Source organism: Prionailurus bengalensis, chromosome B1, assembly GCF_016509475.1.
Source record: "Prionailurus bengalensis isolate Pbe53 chromosome B1, Fcat_Pben_1.1_paternal_pri, whole genome shotgun sequence".
Classification (NCBI taxonomy): Eukaryota; Metazoa; Chordata; class Mammalia; order Carnivora; family Felidae; genus Prionailurus; species Prionailurus bengalensis.
The window spans coordinates 113658577-113674934 of NC_057344.1; the positions used below are offsets into that span (position 1 = coordinate 113658577).

At 39.6% G+C, this 16358-nt stretch overlaps 1 protein-coding gene across 2 annotated transcripts in view; it reads left to right on the plus strand.

The window, feature by feature from the left end:
• Positions 1–16358, plus strand: part of ELOVL6 (ELOVL fatty acid elongase 6) — a 145985-nt gene that overhangs the window by 76795 nt on the left and 52832 nt on the right. For both annotated transcript variants that reach the window (XM_043570425.1, XM_043570416.1), the window contains exon 3: positions 14263–14394. In XM_043570425.1, the coding sequence (XP_043426360.1) occupies positions 14263–14394 (132 nt within the window). The remainder of the gene's footprint in view (positions 1–14262; positions 14395–16358) is intronic.

The window sequence follows — 16358 nt, forward strand, 5'->3', positions numbered from 1 at the left end:
AAAATCTTTTTAAAAAGATAAGAGACATTATATACATTAAGTGCATGGTTCCAAGAACAGTGCCTAGGGTATAGTGAGTATTCAGTTTAAAAAATTATTTGTAGGGAGCCTGGGTGGCTTGGTCGGTTAAGCATCCAGCTTTGGCTCAGGTCATGATCTGGCACTCCATGAGTTTGACCCCCACATCGAGCCCTGTGCCAACAGCTCAGAGCCTGGAGCCTGCTTCAGATTCCGTGTCTCCCTCTCTCTGTGACCCTCCCCCACTCATGCTCTGTCTCTCACTCTCAAAAATGAATAAATGTTAAAAGAAACTTTTTTAAGTTACTATTTGATCAAATTGCAACCTATTCTATTTTACTGGTCTAGAGCAATGCACAGTTGTGCATTCCAAGGCAGCCTTTAACTTTGGGTCTGTTATGGACCAGTAAGTTCCTGTAGCAGAGATTTGTGTAGATAGATAGCTGCAACCAGTGGGTATTCAGTAAATACTTTTAAATGTCGTTGTAGCCCGCAGGCATCTAGTATTTCTCAACTTGGTTCAGAATGCTTTGGATTAAAGGATGTGTCTCAAGTAAACACAGGTCAATCCTTTTTCTTTTTTTTTCTTTTTTTAAACTCATTTCCTTCTTTTTAAAAAAAATTTTTTTTAACATTTATTTATTTTTGAGACAGAGAGAGACAGAGCATGAATGGGGGAGGGTCAGAGAAAGAGAGACAGAGCATGAATGGGGGAGGGTCAGAGAAAGAGGGAGACATAGAATCCGAAACAGGCTCCAGGCTCTGAGCAGTCAGCACAGAGCCTGATGTCAGCACAGAGCCTGATGCGGGGCTTGAACTCACGGACCGCGAGATCATGACCTGAGCCGAAGTCGGATGCTTAACCGACTGAGCCACCCAGGTGCCCCCTCATTTCCTTCTTTTAGTGGGAAACCTTTCTGGGTCAGCATGGCTGAGTGAAAACTATTCTTTCAATATTCTCAAATTTGTTGCTTAGGAAATCAGTCTTGACAAATAAGAGAAGTAGAAAGAGAATAGTAAAAACAAAGGCTGGGGTTTACTATTTAGAGTGACTGCTCTCTATTGACAGCATATGCATGCGACCACCAGCAGTCTGAAGGACACATTCCCTTCTAATGCACATCCCAAAGGGAATGCTCTTGGGAATACGAGAAGCCCATTAACCTTCAGGCTTTCAAAGAATCCATGAGTCAGATGCACTCTCTTTTCTCCCTAAGCATTTTCACCTTCTTCTGAAACTGACTGAAGAAAAGGATCCTGTGGACCTTGTTACCTCGAGAATCTCCTTCATCAGAACCCATGTTTGATAAATCCCAGCTGTGCCTTAGCTGTGTCCCAGGGCTCCTCTGACAAACAAGTAAAAAAGAAATTATTTGTCTCACAACCTAGTAGTAAAAAGAAACTTGTACAAATAAAACAATTCCTCTTTCACTCTAAAGAAAGGGAAGCTATGCTCTTACTTTCTTGAACAGATCTTGAGACATTTAGTATCACCTGTTTTCCCCCCAAATCTTTTTTTATCATTTTTCTCTAGCTTTGAACCTTTGAATGAACAGGGGAAGGCGGGGGGGGGGGGGGGTGCGGGAAGAAGCGAAGTGAAAGTCTTTGTGAGAAATGATGTAAACAGATGTAAAGACAAAAGGCTCCTAAACCAGCTTTGGACACTATCTGGCAGGCTTCACCCAGGTCCCCCCGGTAGAAACGGATGACATGAACATTAGAGAGCAGCTTCCTGTTTCACTTGTTCAGCTTTGTACATAATCATCAGAGGAGAATCAGTGTCTCCCAAGATGGCAGAAATGTTGGGGAGCAGAGGCCTGAGAGGAGCTAAAAAATAAGTAATAATTTGTTGTAAGATTTAGAAAACAGTGCCACTGATTTCGTTTGTCACATTTGGCATGCTTTATCCAATGAGCATACCTATTTTCCATATATAATCCTGAGAGAAAATAGAGCTTTTCCCACTCTTAATTTTAAAAAGTTTATGTCATAGAAACTTTTATTGTTATCACCTTGTCACACTTAATGATTTAGTAGAGAATGGGTAAGAATGTATAAGATTTACGTAACAGTTCTAAGTTCTGATGGTCTAATGTACGTTTTACGTCATAGCCCCACCTGGAGCTAAGTTAGGAATAAACTTAACTATCGTGGAATGATCTTATATTGTAGAATGGGTTAGTAAAGAGATGACTGGAAAGAACTGACATTCTACTTCAAGAAGAATTTGAATTCTGTGTGTGGGGTAGGAGGTTGTCTTGGCAATGCCTAACCTTCGTTTCAGATTATTCCTTTCTCTTGGAGAGGTACTATGACCTTCATGACAAGGAAGCATTGCAACAAATGTAGAGTTTGTAAGAACTGATCATTCAAGTCTTTACCAGGCTGGTGTTTCCACTGTAGGTAAAAGTGAACCTAATTCTAGAATCACGAGGGAAAAATTGACCCAAATTAGTTGTTTTGTCTTGTCTTCCATTCTAAATTGAACTGCTGATTTGAAATGAGAAGTTTACTCTGTGCTTGGAATCGGTGTGAAGCAATTCAGCCTGCGTGTATCTGAAGCATAAGTGACATCATCCCATCCAGTAAATGTGGTTTTTGAAGCTGTATCACATTTCAACACACATTCTCTCGAGTTTTATGATTTCTTAATATCTTTCTTTATATTTCTCTTGTCCAGAGTTCCTCAACCTTAGCACTATTGACATTTAGCACTGGGTAACCCTTTGTTGTGGAGAGCTGTCCTACACAGCATCCAGGGCCTCTACATATTAGATCCCAGTACCCAACCTCCATCTAGTTGTGAAAACCAAAAATGATTCCAGACATTGCCAAACGTCATCTGAGGGGTAAAATCATTGTCCCCATGTATACCACTGGTATAGATGAAAGGAAGGAAGGAAGGAAGGAAGGAAGGAAGGAAGGAAGGAAGGAAGGAAGGAAGGAAGAAAGAAAAGAAAAGAAATCCATAGATTGAGCTGAGCCCTGGGAACCCTTCAAAGTTTAAAGATTAGGGAAGTGAAGAAAGAACTAGCAAAAGAGGATGAAAAAGAACCAGATGGTGACGTTGGGGAAGAAATAAGGGGAAATAGGGTCCCAAAACCAAGTGAAGAAGGTGTTACAGAAAAGGAGGTACCGTCTGTATCAAATGCTGCTGCTCCTTAGCCACCTGAGATGAAGACTCATCCTGAGATAAAGGCTTAACAATAAAAGTGATAAAGCATAGAACAACGGAATTGCCACAAAGAGGAAAATGTACTGGGTATAACCTGTAACATACATTTTCAGATTAAAATGCAGACGCTAGCCACAAGCCAAATATTTGTTGTCACAAAAGAGTGTAAAATGACAATTAGAACTTGTCACGGTGGGGATAAATTAAACAAACTAGTCATTTCTAACAAATTGTGTATGTTACTAGAAATCCCAAGCTCTGTTGCCTACTCCGTTGTAAGGTATACGCTAAATCGTATGTTACTACTAAGAGTTCAAGTACTGATATTTGGGATTTTGTATACACATGAGTGGCTTCAGGACAATCCGAAACAATGTGACTCTCAGCCCCTTGCATTCTAAAGTGCTTTCTTGACGTAGAGGGAAGAGGCTGGCTTTGGAGGTAACAAATCAAGAATAGAGAATAAAGGTTTGCCCTGCACTTTCTATGAGTTGCAGCAGAAAAATGGCTTTAGATATTATTATTTAGGTTAATCCCTATGGTAACGTGAATAATACTCCCCCAAAGATGTCCGTGTTTTAATTTAATCCCTGGAATTTGTGAATATGTTTTTTATCTTGTACAGCAAAAGAGACTGCAGATGTGATTAGGTTAAGGAATCGGAGATGAGATTATTCTGGACTATCTGGGTTGGCCCAGTGTAATCACATGAAGTCCTTAAAATTAGAGATCCTTTCTTTCCAGGGTGTGGGCCTGGATTATCCCTTGGACCCAAAGTAATCACAAGAATTTTTAAGACTTAAAGATCAGAGTCAGAGACAGTGATAAGGTGATAAAAGCAGAGTCAGAGTAGGCGGTGTGACCATGGAAACAGAGGTCACAACAATGCATTTTGAATATGGAGAAAGCCAAGGAATGCAGGTGGCCTCTGGATGCTGGAAAGGCAAGAAAACAGATTGCCCCCTAGAACCTCTAGAAGGAATGCAACCTGGATACACCTTGAGTTTAGTCCCATAAGACTTATTCCAGACTCCTGACCTCTGGAACTATAAAGTAATTACGTTTTTTAAGCCATTAAGTTTGTGGGAATTTGTTGCAGCAGCAATAGGAAAGCAATACAATCCAACTCAGAAAGCAAACTACCTCGTTACCAAAGTTGTCAAAGCTAATGTCTACAGGCCTTATTTTACGTCACTGAAGGACCATTCAGATTTTGAAGGAGCATTCAGATTTTGAAGGAGCATTCAGATTTTGAAGGAGCAGTGTGAATACCCCAATCAAAATCTTGCCAGCGGCATCTGGGTGGCTTAGTTAGTTAACTGACTAGATCTCAGCTGAGGTCAAGATCTCATATTGTGAGTGATTCTTTGAAAGTTTGACCCCCGCCCCCACCGCAGATCTCTGCACTGACAATGTGGCTGACAGTGTGGATCCTGCTTGGGATTCTCTCTCTCTGTCTCTCTCTTTGCCCCTCTCCTGCTTGTGTGCATGCACACATGCACTCGCTCACTCGCTCTCTCTCAAAATAAATAAACTTTAAAAAAATCTTGGGATACTTGGGTGGCTCAGTCAGTTGAGCATCTGACTTCCTCTTAGGTCATGATCTCACAGCTCATGAGTTCTAGCCCTGCGTTGGGCTCTGTGCTGACAGCTCAGAGCCTGGAACCACTTTGGATTCTGTGTCTGCCTCTCTCTCTGCCCTCCCCCATTCAGACTCTGTCTCTCTCTCAAAAATGAATACACATTAAAAAAAAATTTTTTTTTTAAATCTTGCCATATTATTTTCAAGAGCAAAAGAGAGTTATTTCTTTGGTAACTGAGTGATAGGTATCTCATGGGTGAAAAAGTCCGCCATTTCCACTACCTTGCTAACAATATATTTCTTCTTGTCATTGCCAGTTTTTTCTCAGGCTTAAATTTCTTATGTAAATCTTATTTTGGTGATAAAAAAGTATCTGAGCTATACCACGAAGTCTTTATCACTTCTGGGCTATTTTCTCCCTAATCTAGAAATAGCATTTGGGACATGATTTCTCATTGCTTCTCCAACCCTCTTTCAGAATTTATACCCAGGCGGAAGCCAATGCAACAGTATATTTAATCACCCAGTAGTTAACATGCAAACATGTGGGTTGTTTTTTTTTTCCTCGAAAGTATTTTCTAGCTTCTTTATAGTTGCGTGAAGCAATGAGTATCAACTAAAACTTGATAAATGTAAGGTGGTCGTATAGACTGCAACAGAAATGGGTCATCTTTCAGTTGAAACGATTAGCTCTTGAGTCTAAAGCACTCTTAAAGTTGGATATGTTTCTGCTTGTTATGAGTTGTCTGTGCAGCTGTCGTTTTGATTTTAGGTCTGGGAAAATGGTGTGTCTGACTTGGACTGACTTGTAAACGTGAAATCCGGTTTCCACTCTATTGTGAATAACTATACATGCTTTTTATAGTGTTGTTTTCACTTCTGGTTTTAGTCTGCAACTCTCAGATAAATCTGTTTTCTACAGGACATTCTTTAGGATGAAGACAGCAGGAAACAAATTTTTATACTTGACTCTAATTTTTTAAATATATATTTTTTAATATTTTATGAAATTTTTAATTTCAAATTTCTATGGCTAGCAGGCCATTAGAATAGATAACAAGATTTAAAAACAACCAAACAGACATTGTGTAACTTCCGGTCCAAGAAAACTTTATTTTCAGGGAAAAAAAAAAGTCCCTAATGCCTCATTTCTCTCTCCTAATAGCTTTTAAGGCTGTGTAAAAAAAAAAAAAAAAAAAAAAAAGACTGTAAAAGGTAAAATTTAATCTGGTAACAGGGAGTCACTCACTGCGCTTACTTAATAGGAGTCATTTCAGAATTTTTGTACACTTTCTGTATTCATCATTATATTCATTTTATTCAGTATTATCATCTTAAATGCGTGAGCATTTCTTCACTGGAAATTCAGATGAAAGCTTTCTTTTTTCTTAGAACAAAGGGCATTTCTTTAAAGGAATTAGCACAATGAAAGCAAATTGCTGATGGAACCCACTTTCTGCATTCTATTTCTGCATGCTGTCTCCTATTTAGATTTCACTGTTTTGTTTTGTTTTGTTTTGTTTTAATGGCCAGAGTTTAATGTTTTGCCAGTATCAGTAGCTGATAGACTGTATGAGATGGTTACTTGGCAATTCTAACTCAAAGTGACAATCAGTATCAGATAATCAGGTTGAGCCATACTCTCAGCCAAAACAGAAACCATAAATGAGTTTGTCAACGCAGAGCCCATTTGTGGTTTGCTTTGAAAAGGGACATTTGTCTACCAAGACCATTGGCAAAATTTCTATTTAGAGGTGGTAGCAAGCTTTACTCTTTCTGAGGAGATAAGAGACTCTAACCTTTTTCAAAGAGTTTAATTCTTTGTTTTTTAATCCTCAATAATCTTTCATTCCTGACTGTGATATTGAATCTTTCTGATCAGTTGTATGAAACCATGTCTTCTAAAACAGAAAAAATATTTTATTGCATCTGTCTCAGATGCCATATTTTAGGATTGAAATTGACATTTTCTCTATAGGACAGTTGAGGACACTGAACCAGATATCGGCTTTATTGAAACAGTGCCACGGTTGGCCTAACAGTCTGCTATTGTTTGCATAGGATAGGAGAATATTCTTAAGTGAATAAAACTTGAAGGTGGTCCCATCTGATAATTCCTGTGAAGTACAGCAGTTCATTAAAGAAGTTCTTTCAGTTCACACCACTGCACCTCAGGAACTTCTGCGGCTACAGATGCCAGCAATGTAGGCTGTGGGGAACATGCCAGAGGGCATTGACTTAGAGACTAGAGTCAAACTTCAGCCACATCTGCCCACCCCCAGCCAGCTCAAAGACTTTGAGTGCTCTCCATGGCCTGAACCAGCATTTCTCCATCTATCTTTCCTGGGACCACAAGTGGTAACACTGCCCCCTTCTCTCACCCCAGGCACATAATGGTACACACAGGAGTGAATCTATTTTTATTTGTTTACTTACCTATCTCTTCACTGGTTGGTTTGTTTGTTTACTTATTTGTTTGAGGGTGTGAGCAGGGCCAGAGGGAGAAGGAGAAAATCTTAAGCAGGCTCCATGCTCAGCAGGAGCCAGACACAGGGCTCCATCCCACGATCCTGGGACTGTGACCTGAGCCGAAATCAAGAGTCAGAGGCTCAACAAACTGAGCCACCCAGGCACCCCTATTCTAATTTATCTAGAAAGAAGGAAGGAAAAGGAAAATTAAGCCACAAGTTCTAGGACTATACTTTATTAGTAATATTAAATTACCAACCACACACCTCACAGCTTATTGCAACCTTGAGGTGAAGATATTGTCCTTACTGCTGTGCAGTTGCTACAACTCTAGCAATCTTTAATCTGCACTTCTGAACTGAGTCTCTTCCATGTGTCTCCCCACCCCCTACAGAAACATCAGGTCTACTACATTCCCAATTTAGCTCATGCCTAAGGCACTGCTTTCTTCCCACCCCAAATTCCCACTTCTTTCTGTCTACTATACAAAGCCTTACAGGGTCTACCTCAGAGTCGCACCTTCCACAGAGCATTTTCTCATCACAGCAATATCTCCTTACTCAGAATTTTTGTCACACATTGTCATCTATAACACACGTTTTCCCTGTCTTTCTAACTAGACTAGTGGAAGCAGAATTTACTCTTACACAGGGATTGGTTTATTATTATATTTTCATTCCGTGGCATACCAATCACACTGCAAATAAAAATGGTGGCAGTTCATTTAAATTGTGAAGGGATGGATGGATGTCGGCATTTTTTATCGGCAACAGAAAATATCTTAAAAAAAAAAAAACAGGCCATTAATGAGTATCTTGCCAATTTATTAGAGAGACGACATTTTTATGGGGCTGTGTACGTGATTTTAACATTTTGCAAGTAGAAAGAGCCTGTTTTCAGTTGTAAAAAGAAAGCCAACAAGAATAGAAATCAAGATTTTTAAAAAGGTGACAAGGGGAAAAAATGGTATGTGAGACATATAGGTACAAGCAACTTTCTGTAACAGGTCTGGTTTTTTTTTTAATTTTTTTCAACGTTTATTTATTTTGGGGACAGAGAGAGGCAGAGCATGAACGGGGGAGGGGCAGAGAGAGAGGGAGACACAGAATCGGAAACAGGCTCCAGGCTCTGAGCCATCAGCCCAGAGCCTGACGCGGGGCTCGAACCCACGGACCGTGAGATCGTGACCTGGCTGAAGTCGGACGCTTAACTGACTGCGCCACCCAGGCACCCCAACAGGTCTGTTTTAAGAGAAGTGTACTTTCCTAGAAAGAGATGTGTAGCCACGTTATTGAATCCAGTTACTGAATCCATCATACTAAATATGACTCTACTTTGACCATGGCCAACTTCAACAACAGAAAACCAGAATCCCAAAAAATGGCTTTCTCATCTTTTTTTTTTTTTTTTTTTTTTTTTTTTTTAATTAGGAGAACTTGTGATCTTTCCATTCACATCAGAGAGGAAAGCAGATTAACAAAGGGGTGTTTGCAACTCAAAGAAGCTCAGAAATCATGCATTATTTGGTTTCCTGGGTCAAACATAACTGATTAGAATAACTCCCTTTCGGGGCACCTGGGTGCCTCAGTCTGTTGAGCATCCAACTCTTAATTTTGCCTCAGGCCACGATCTTGAGAATTTCTCTCTCCCTCTCTCTCTGCCCCACTCATGCTTGCCCATGCGTGTGGGCGCTCCCTCTCTCTCTCTCTCTCAAAATAAAAAACATTAAAAAAAAAATAGCACCCTTTCCTTTAGTCACTCATGGCTTTATCTTGCAATTATAAAGTCACGATTCATTTGTATACTATGGACATATTTCCATTATTATTTTCCAGATCATTCGTTGTCAGAATTTCTGGGCAGAGTTAATTCCCAATTACAATTTACTTGTGAATAAAAACTGCTGGAAATTCCCATTATTTTCAATGTGGAAAAATGCCTGTATAAAGTGTTGGGGGAATTCTTAAGAAAATGACAGAATCCATCCCTGGCTAGAACTCCCAAGACCACAACTTCAGGATCCCTCTCAAGAACTTTGGGGCACCGGATGGTTCAGTAGGTTGAGCGTCCGACTTCAGCTCAGGTCATGATCTCATGGTTCGTGACTTCAAGCCCCATGTTGGGCTCTGTGCTGACAACTTGGAGCCTGGAGCTTGCTTCGGATTCTGTGTCTCCCTTTCTCTCTGCCCCTCCCCTGCTCTCGTTCTCTCTCTCTCTCTCTCTCTCAAAAATAAATAAACATTAAAAAAAATTTTTTTAAAGAAAGAAAACCTTCCTCTATATTCTTACCAAATTATGACCACCATCGACATCCACTGAATGTCTTGTTGGCAAAAAGCTGAGTGTTATTTCCTTCTGTCTCCAGGTCTCCAATTTGTTTGTGGCTTTAAAATTACTTTCAGAATTTTGAATTGTTTGCTGATTTGAATTAGCAGCTGAACAAAGGAGGAGTCTTAAAAAGAGATGTGGCCTCACCAATTAGCATTTGTTTCTGAGTTTCAGAGTCTTAACAAGAAAATTCTGGGCTCGGTATCTGCCAAAAGCAGATGAAGTGTTCAGGTGTCCTTTTCTTTTCTCCCTCAAAGCTTTGTTTGAATTTTCACAACTCCTTGCACCTTACACGTGCACGGTAGCCACAAAAACAAGGTCACCAGGGTACAAAGGAGTTCAGGCCATCTCCCCAAGTTATTCATTAGCAATTATCCTGTGTTGAAACACTACCCACGTGAAAGTTTCACCATTTCTCAAAAGAACTCCTTTGACTCTTGGAGAAACACGGGTCAGCCAACAGAGATCCTGATGTGAGTGTTAAAGAGAGTCAAGCTAGGTCCTGGTTTCAGTGGAATATCAGGAGTTGGGGGGAAAAAAGCATTTGAATGTGTAAGGACTCTTTGATAAGTGTTATTGGGTAGAATAATAAACACAGATCACTAGCAGCTACTCTGGTAAGAACAGAAAAAAACATCTCCTAGAAATGTTTGGGACCAGGGTAGCATGATAGAGAAATCCAGCTTTCTAACGATAATGAATAAAGCCATTATTTTTTTATTAGTTATGGGCTAATTTCCATTCACATCCATGACAGAAATGGAAGGCGGAGAAAGGGTAAATACAAGCACAACAAGCTCAAAGCACTTCAGTATTTCAACTGGGTGATCTTCACTTAGTTGGGTACCTTGTAATTATAGCTACAGAAGCACCATTCTGAAAAGTAGTAAGCACCTGTAGCGAGGGGTGGTGCTAAATAATATACAATTAAGATTGGTTAAACAGGAAGAGTCCTTACCATCTGGAAATTGCTAGTTATCTGGTAACAAAACAATGTAGTGTTACCATTATACCCAGCTATGGAGGCATGCCAGAATATGAAGTGTTATTAGATTACCATTGAAGCATTAGGGAAGTCATCTGTCCCCATTAAATAGTAAGTGGGCTAGCAGGAAGTCATTATTCATCTTGATTATAATTGAAACTTTACAAAAGAGATGCCAGAACTGAAAGGCAATTTGAATCCATTTAAACTGCCCAGTTTGCTAAAGAAAAATCTTACCTTATTCTAAGCTAAATGGAAAAATTCATAATACATTCAACTATACACGATACATTTTGATTTCTCAGTTGAAGAGGTAAGAGTTAAGGCTTCGTTAGATGGCTCCCTCTCACAGAAGAAGCCTGACCTTAATTCTAAATTAACCTAAAGCATTGCATATTTGAATTTCACCACAGTAGAAGATTTGTATAGTAAACAATAAGCAACTTATTTTTATTATACCATGTGACTCAGATATAACCTGGACAATTTATGTTTACTTATCTGCTTGAGCAAACTTTTGGTAGTTTTGGCCATTATACAGAATGTAGCTATGTGACCATAAGAAACTAATGTCACCAGCATCCCACCCCATCCACCATTCCCTCTTCTGTAGAACAAGGAAATTGAGCTCCGTCGCTTAGGTCTCTTGCAATTCTCAAATTCTCTGAGTCCATATTGATTGACTTGGTTGCCATAGCTATAGAATTGAAGGTTTGTCAAGATATCTCTAGAAAATATGTAGAAAAGAGAATGGTTTGTGCCAGGAAGTTAGTAGTGCATTAGGACTAATTCTCATTTCATAGCTGAAGAAATATAGAGGAAAAGGTACTAAGAGAAGATTTTTCTATTTTTCTTGATTCTTTTTTTTTTTTTTTTTAATTTTTTTTTCAACGTTTATTTATTTTTTTTGGGACAGAGAGAGACAGAGCATGAGTGGGGGAGGGGCAGAGAGAGAGGGAGACACAGAATCGGAAACAGGCTCCAGGCTCCCAGCCATCAGCCCAGAGCCCGACGCGGGGCTGGAACTCACGGACCGCGACATCGTGACCTGGCTGAAGTCGGATGCTTAACCGACTGCGCTACCCAGGCGCCCCTATTTTTCTTGATTCTTCAAGGCACCTTATCTTCCCCTGAATGGCTAGAATGATAGGATCATATAAAGACATCCATTTTATTTGGTGCATAATTGCAAGTAATACATTTATTCTAACCATAATCAAAATCTGAATTAGGTTGAATGTGCAAGAGAATGATGGATAATTTAAGGAAAAGCTTTCAGGGGTATATATAGTTAATTTGTATTCTTTAGGAGGTAAACAGGGTTTGGATCAAAGTGTTCTCAGCCCCAAAAATATGACAATCGAAACACGGAGGCATGGAGAGTCCTCTTGGTCAGTTCACAGTTAAACAACATGCTACATGGTTACACAATGACCATGCAATTCAGTAGGAGGGTTTGAGGAATTCTTATGCCTATAACACATCAGGTGTTATGTCTCTGGCACACTCTTTTCCTTCCTGAAAGTTTACCACAGGAGAATAGGGAGATCTGAGGCTACTTAACCTCTAAGCCTGTTTGCTTATCCATAAAATGAAGATAATGCTTTACCTACATTAGGGGAGATTAGGAGGATTAGAGAAAGCTTTTGGGCACTATGTATGCCCACCCCTAAGGAATCGCTCCCTAAATCATACTATGAATTGTCACTCATCATTACCTTTACAATTTAGATAAGAATCTTTTTTTTAATTTAGAAAAGAATATATACAATTTCATATGACTATTGCTTACATTAACTTGATAAAATTTTGTGGTTGTTTTTTAGTGAGTCTCTGCATATAAATACAGATGCTGATTAGGACTCAAAGTAATTTAATGACGTACACTTGTAAAATTCATATACATTCATGAACATTTTATCAAGTAAGTTACTACGTGTCAGGTCTTGTGTTTCTAAGAGTGTTTGCAAACCTCATTTGGAAGTGGCTTATTCCACCTTTATGGGTTAATTTCTGGAATTAGTGCTTTATTGGGTGGTGTCCACCAAGTAAGTAACATGTATCCATTGAAGTAGGTGTGTTGCTTGTGTAATTAATAAGATCCCTCTTTAGTTAGCAATACACAGCGGAAGTATTAGCAATTAGGGGAGAAAATATGAGGCATTTTGCAAATAATGCTCTTTAGGTTCATTCATTTTGCTTTTTGTATTATGTTTGTAACTTACTTTCAATGATTTCCCTCTTAATCTAATTGAGTGGGGAATATCCATTTTAAGAGCAATACTACTTTTTTTATACGAAGTTCACTTAGATGTTTAAATTATTTACGAGGCCTCTGTTACTTTCTATGGAATCATAGTTCTATAGAATCTTGGTTTTGTTTTTGTTTTTGTTCTTAATGGCGTTGTTAATATTACTGTTTACTTCTCCATCGTACTGTAATAAAGCAGCAGGACCTAGAGATTCTATTTCATATTGCTTGCATGCTTCTGACCGAGAGTTCCATGTAAGCCTGACTAAGGAAAAGAGAGAATAATGAGCCCCTGTATTTCATCATCCTTTTTGTTAATGTGATTACATCTCAGGGCCCCTGGCTGGCTCATCGCTAGAGCATGTAACTTTGATCTCAGGGTCATGAGTTCAAGCCCACATTAGGTGTGGAGCCTACTTAATTTAAAAAAAAAAAAAAAAAAAATCTAGTTTCCACTCTCTACGTTTAATATTGTTTTGGTTTTGTTTGTTTGCTGGGATATTTTAAAGCAAACCCAAAACATGTAATTTCACCCATAAATATTAGCTGCTTTTAAAATTATGACTAATAACTTTCTGATTTATATTCTGAATTTATTACAAACATCTTTTTGCAATTGCTTTGGTCAAGTAAAGGCCCCCAAAATTCTACGTATTATCTTTCACTGTAGTCTCTCAAGTCGCTTTTTAATCTAGAAGATTACTGGATTCCATACTCCTCTGACTTAGAGAAGAAATATGTTCACTTGTCTTACAGACAAGTATTTATCCTTTATATTTCTTATGATTTTATTGTATTTATCCTTTATTTTTTTATTTATGATTTTTATTTATTATTTATGATTGTATTGTATCTTATGATTCTTATTGTATTTATCCTTTGTATTTCTTATGATTAGGTAGTAAAATCAGATTTTGATAGGATTCAATTTCAAGCTTTTAGGCAAGTATACTGTAGGTGGTTCTATGTTCTTTCTGTTACATTGTATGATGTCTGCCAGTCATCCTTATTATTAATGATAATATCGAAAGGTAATACCTAATCCTTTGGTGGAGAAGATTTCAGAAATCCATTTTGGGGACGCCCTAAGTTACGTAGCTTGATTTTAGTGTTTTAATTCCCTCATTGAAAAATTTTCTTTTTGCACCTTAATGTTATGTTGTTGAAATTTGTAAAGCCACAGAGCTGGAAAAGCAGATAAATCTATTCTGACATGTGTTGGTTAATCTGGATGACCTAATTGTCAAGGGAGGTTTCCACAGAAGGCTATGGAGCCAAAAAGACTAATTCTCTCTTCTGTGGAGGGGCACATTCCCAGGAATATGCGTTCAGTGCTTCCAAAGAGGGACTGGTATAAAAAATTATGAATAATTTAAACATAGATTTCTGATGAGTAAAAATAAATTGCTTAAAGATTTTCATCTCATAAGATGTTGGGGTTTTGTTTGTTATAGGAAGAAATCTTTCCTGTTTTCCGCTCTGTATGCTGCCTTTATCTTTGGCGGTCGGCACCTCATGAACAAACGGGCGAAGTTTGAACTGAGGAAGCCATTAGTGCTCTGGTCTCTGACCCTTGCAGTCTTCAGGTAGGTTTTATTTTCATTTTCCCAGTGCCGTCCATCCATTTCCTCAGACCTGGCTAAAGGAGCAATGTTTGAGCATTTTATTTTATATCACATATTTTTGATTGTTCAGTACACTGAAGGTAAAATAAAGTCATGTCCAGAGAGTAGGCCTCCACTGCAACCGACTTGCCATAATATACTCAATCTCTTCTTTTCAGGCTGTCTCGTTTCTTGTCCATACGGCTGGTGCAGTGATCCAGTTTATCTCTTAGGCCTAGAAGCAGTGTGTCAATTCCATTACTTGTGTTGCTTAAATATAGATGAAGCGCTAAATGCAAAGCCACACCGGTGTTGGTGTGTGGCAGAGTAGGGTTTAAATGTGCTGGGTACGCCAGGGCCCGATCGCCCTGACCTGAGGCTGCCGGACGACCCCACCCGAAGCGTCTTTAAACCTCCACGTCGGGACTCCCTAGGTACCCGGACAGTAGGGGTGAGCGAGGCGGGGGACGGGGGCCACACGGCCGCCGCCTTGATGTGGTCCCCGACCACGGCTGAGCCCGCAGGGTCAGGGTGCAAGCCCCGATGCTTCCAGGCGGTGATGGAGGCCCACCAGACGCTGCCCACGGGCCCCGCCATCATGCCCACCCCCTCGCCCCTGTCCCGTCCCTCCAGGTCACCAGGGCTGACCACCCCCCCCCCCCCCAACCAACTAATATGTAATCAAACAATAGCACTCAGACACATGGCTAGATACTGGACACCTGTCTATGTTAGTATTACTAGACCAGAGAACGCTTTTGCTCTGCATCCCCAAAAGCACTGTTCACCCCCCATTGCCTGAGCTGACCAACTGGCTTATGTTTAGCTAACTCGTTGTCACTTTGTATTGGCTAGAAGTCCTCCTAGAGGCTGTCAGGGCCAGGTCTATCTCTCCAGGTGCAGCTGCCAGCCAACATTCAGACACACTCCTGGAAGCTTGAAGGAGCTTTTCTAGTTTTATGATATTTGGTGATCTAAGCATTCACAAGACTAATTAGCATACAGCTGGTGTCCAAACAAGTGCCAGAAAATACCTATAGTGCTAACAAAGGTACCTGTTTTTTTGTGTGTTTTGCTTGTCAGAACCCACAAGTGTATAACTAGGCTTGGGGTAAGGGGGAGTGGGGGGGGTGGGTAGATGTAGATATATTATAAACGAGAACTATTTTAGTATTTCTGAATAATCATTTTTATTTTTTCACACTACATATTAACTGTTCTACCACTAAGCAGAAATAGGAAACCTCATTACTTACTTAAGCCTTATTAAAAGTGATCAGACAGGAAGAGGATTTTCATAAACTCTGATGATCATACATTTCCATTATGTCAGAACCCTGCATCCAAACGCTCATTTACTTGCTACTACTGACTATACTCTAATTTGGTGCCTTTTGTAAGTTCTGCAGGTGAAGTGCTCATGATGTGGATCTGTCACTAAAAAATTCTTCCATTTCAGTCTGTATCAGGACATGATTCTCTATAATACAAAGCAGTGTTTTCATTTTTATTCGCATCTGAGGTTCACAGAACATGCCTCTACTGAAGTATTTTGATATTTGGGGAAAAAGTTATCTTTTTTTTAAACGTTTATTTATTCTTAAGAGAGCACAAGCAGGGGAGGGGCAGAGAGAGGGGGACAGAGAATCCCAAGCGGGCTCTGCACTGACAGCAGCAAGCCCGATGTGGGGCTCAAATTTGTGAACCCCGAGACCATGACCTGAGCCAAAGCAGACGCTCAGCCAACTGAGCCACCCAAGCACCCAGAGGAAAAAGTTATCTTTATCCTAAGGATGCTTTCAGCATTTTTTACAGAATTTTCAACAAAAGGCTTTATGTTTTGTTTTTTAAAATCTTGAACACATATGAGCAGAGTACAAGGAAACCCCATGCACCAGTTACCTTGTTTAAACAATTATCACCGATGGGTTAATATTCTTTCCTCT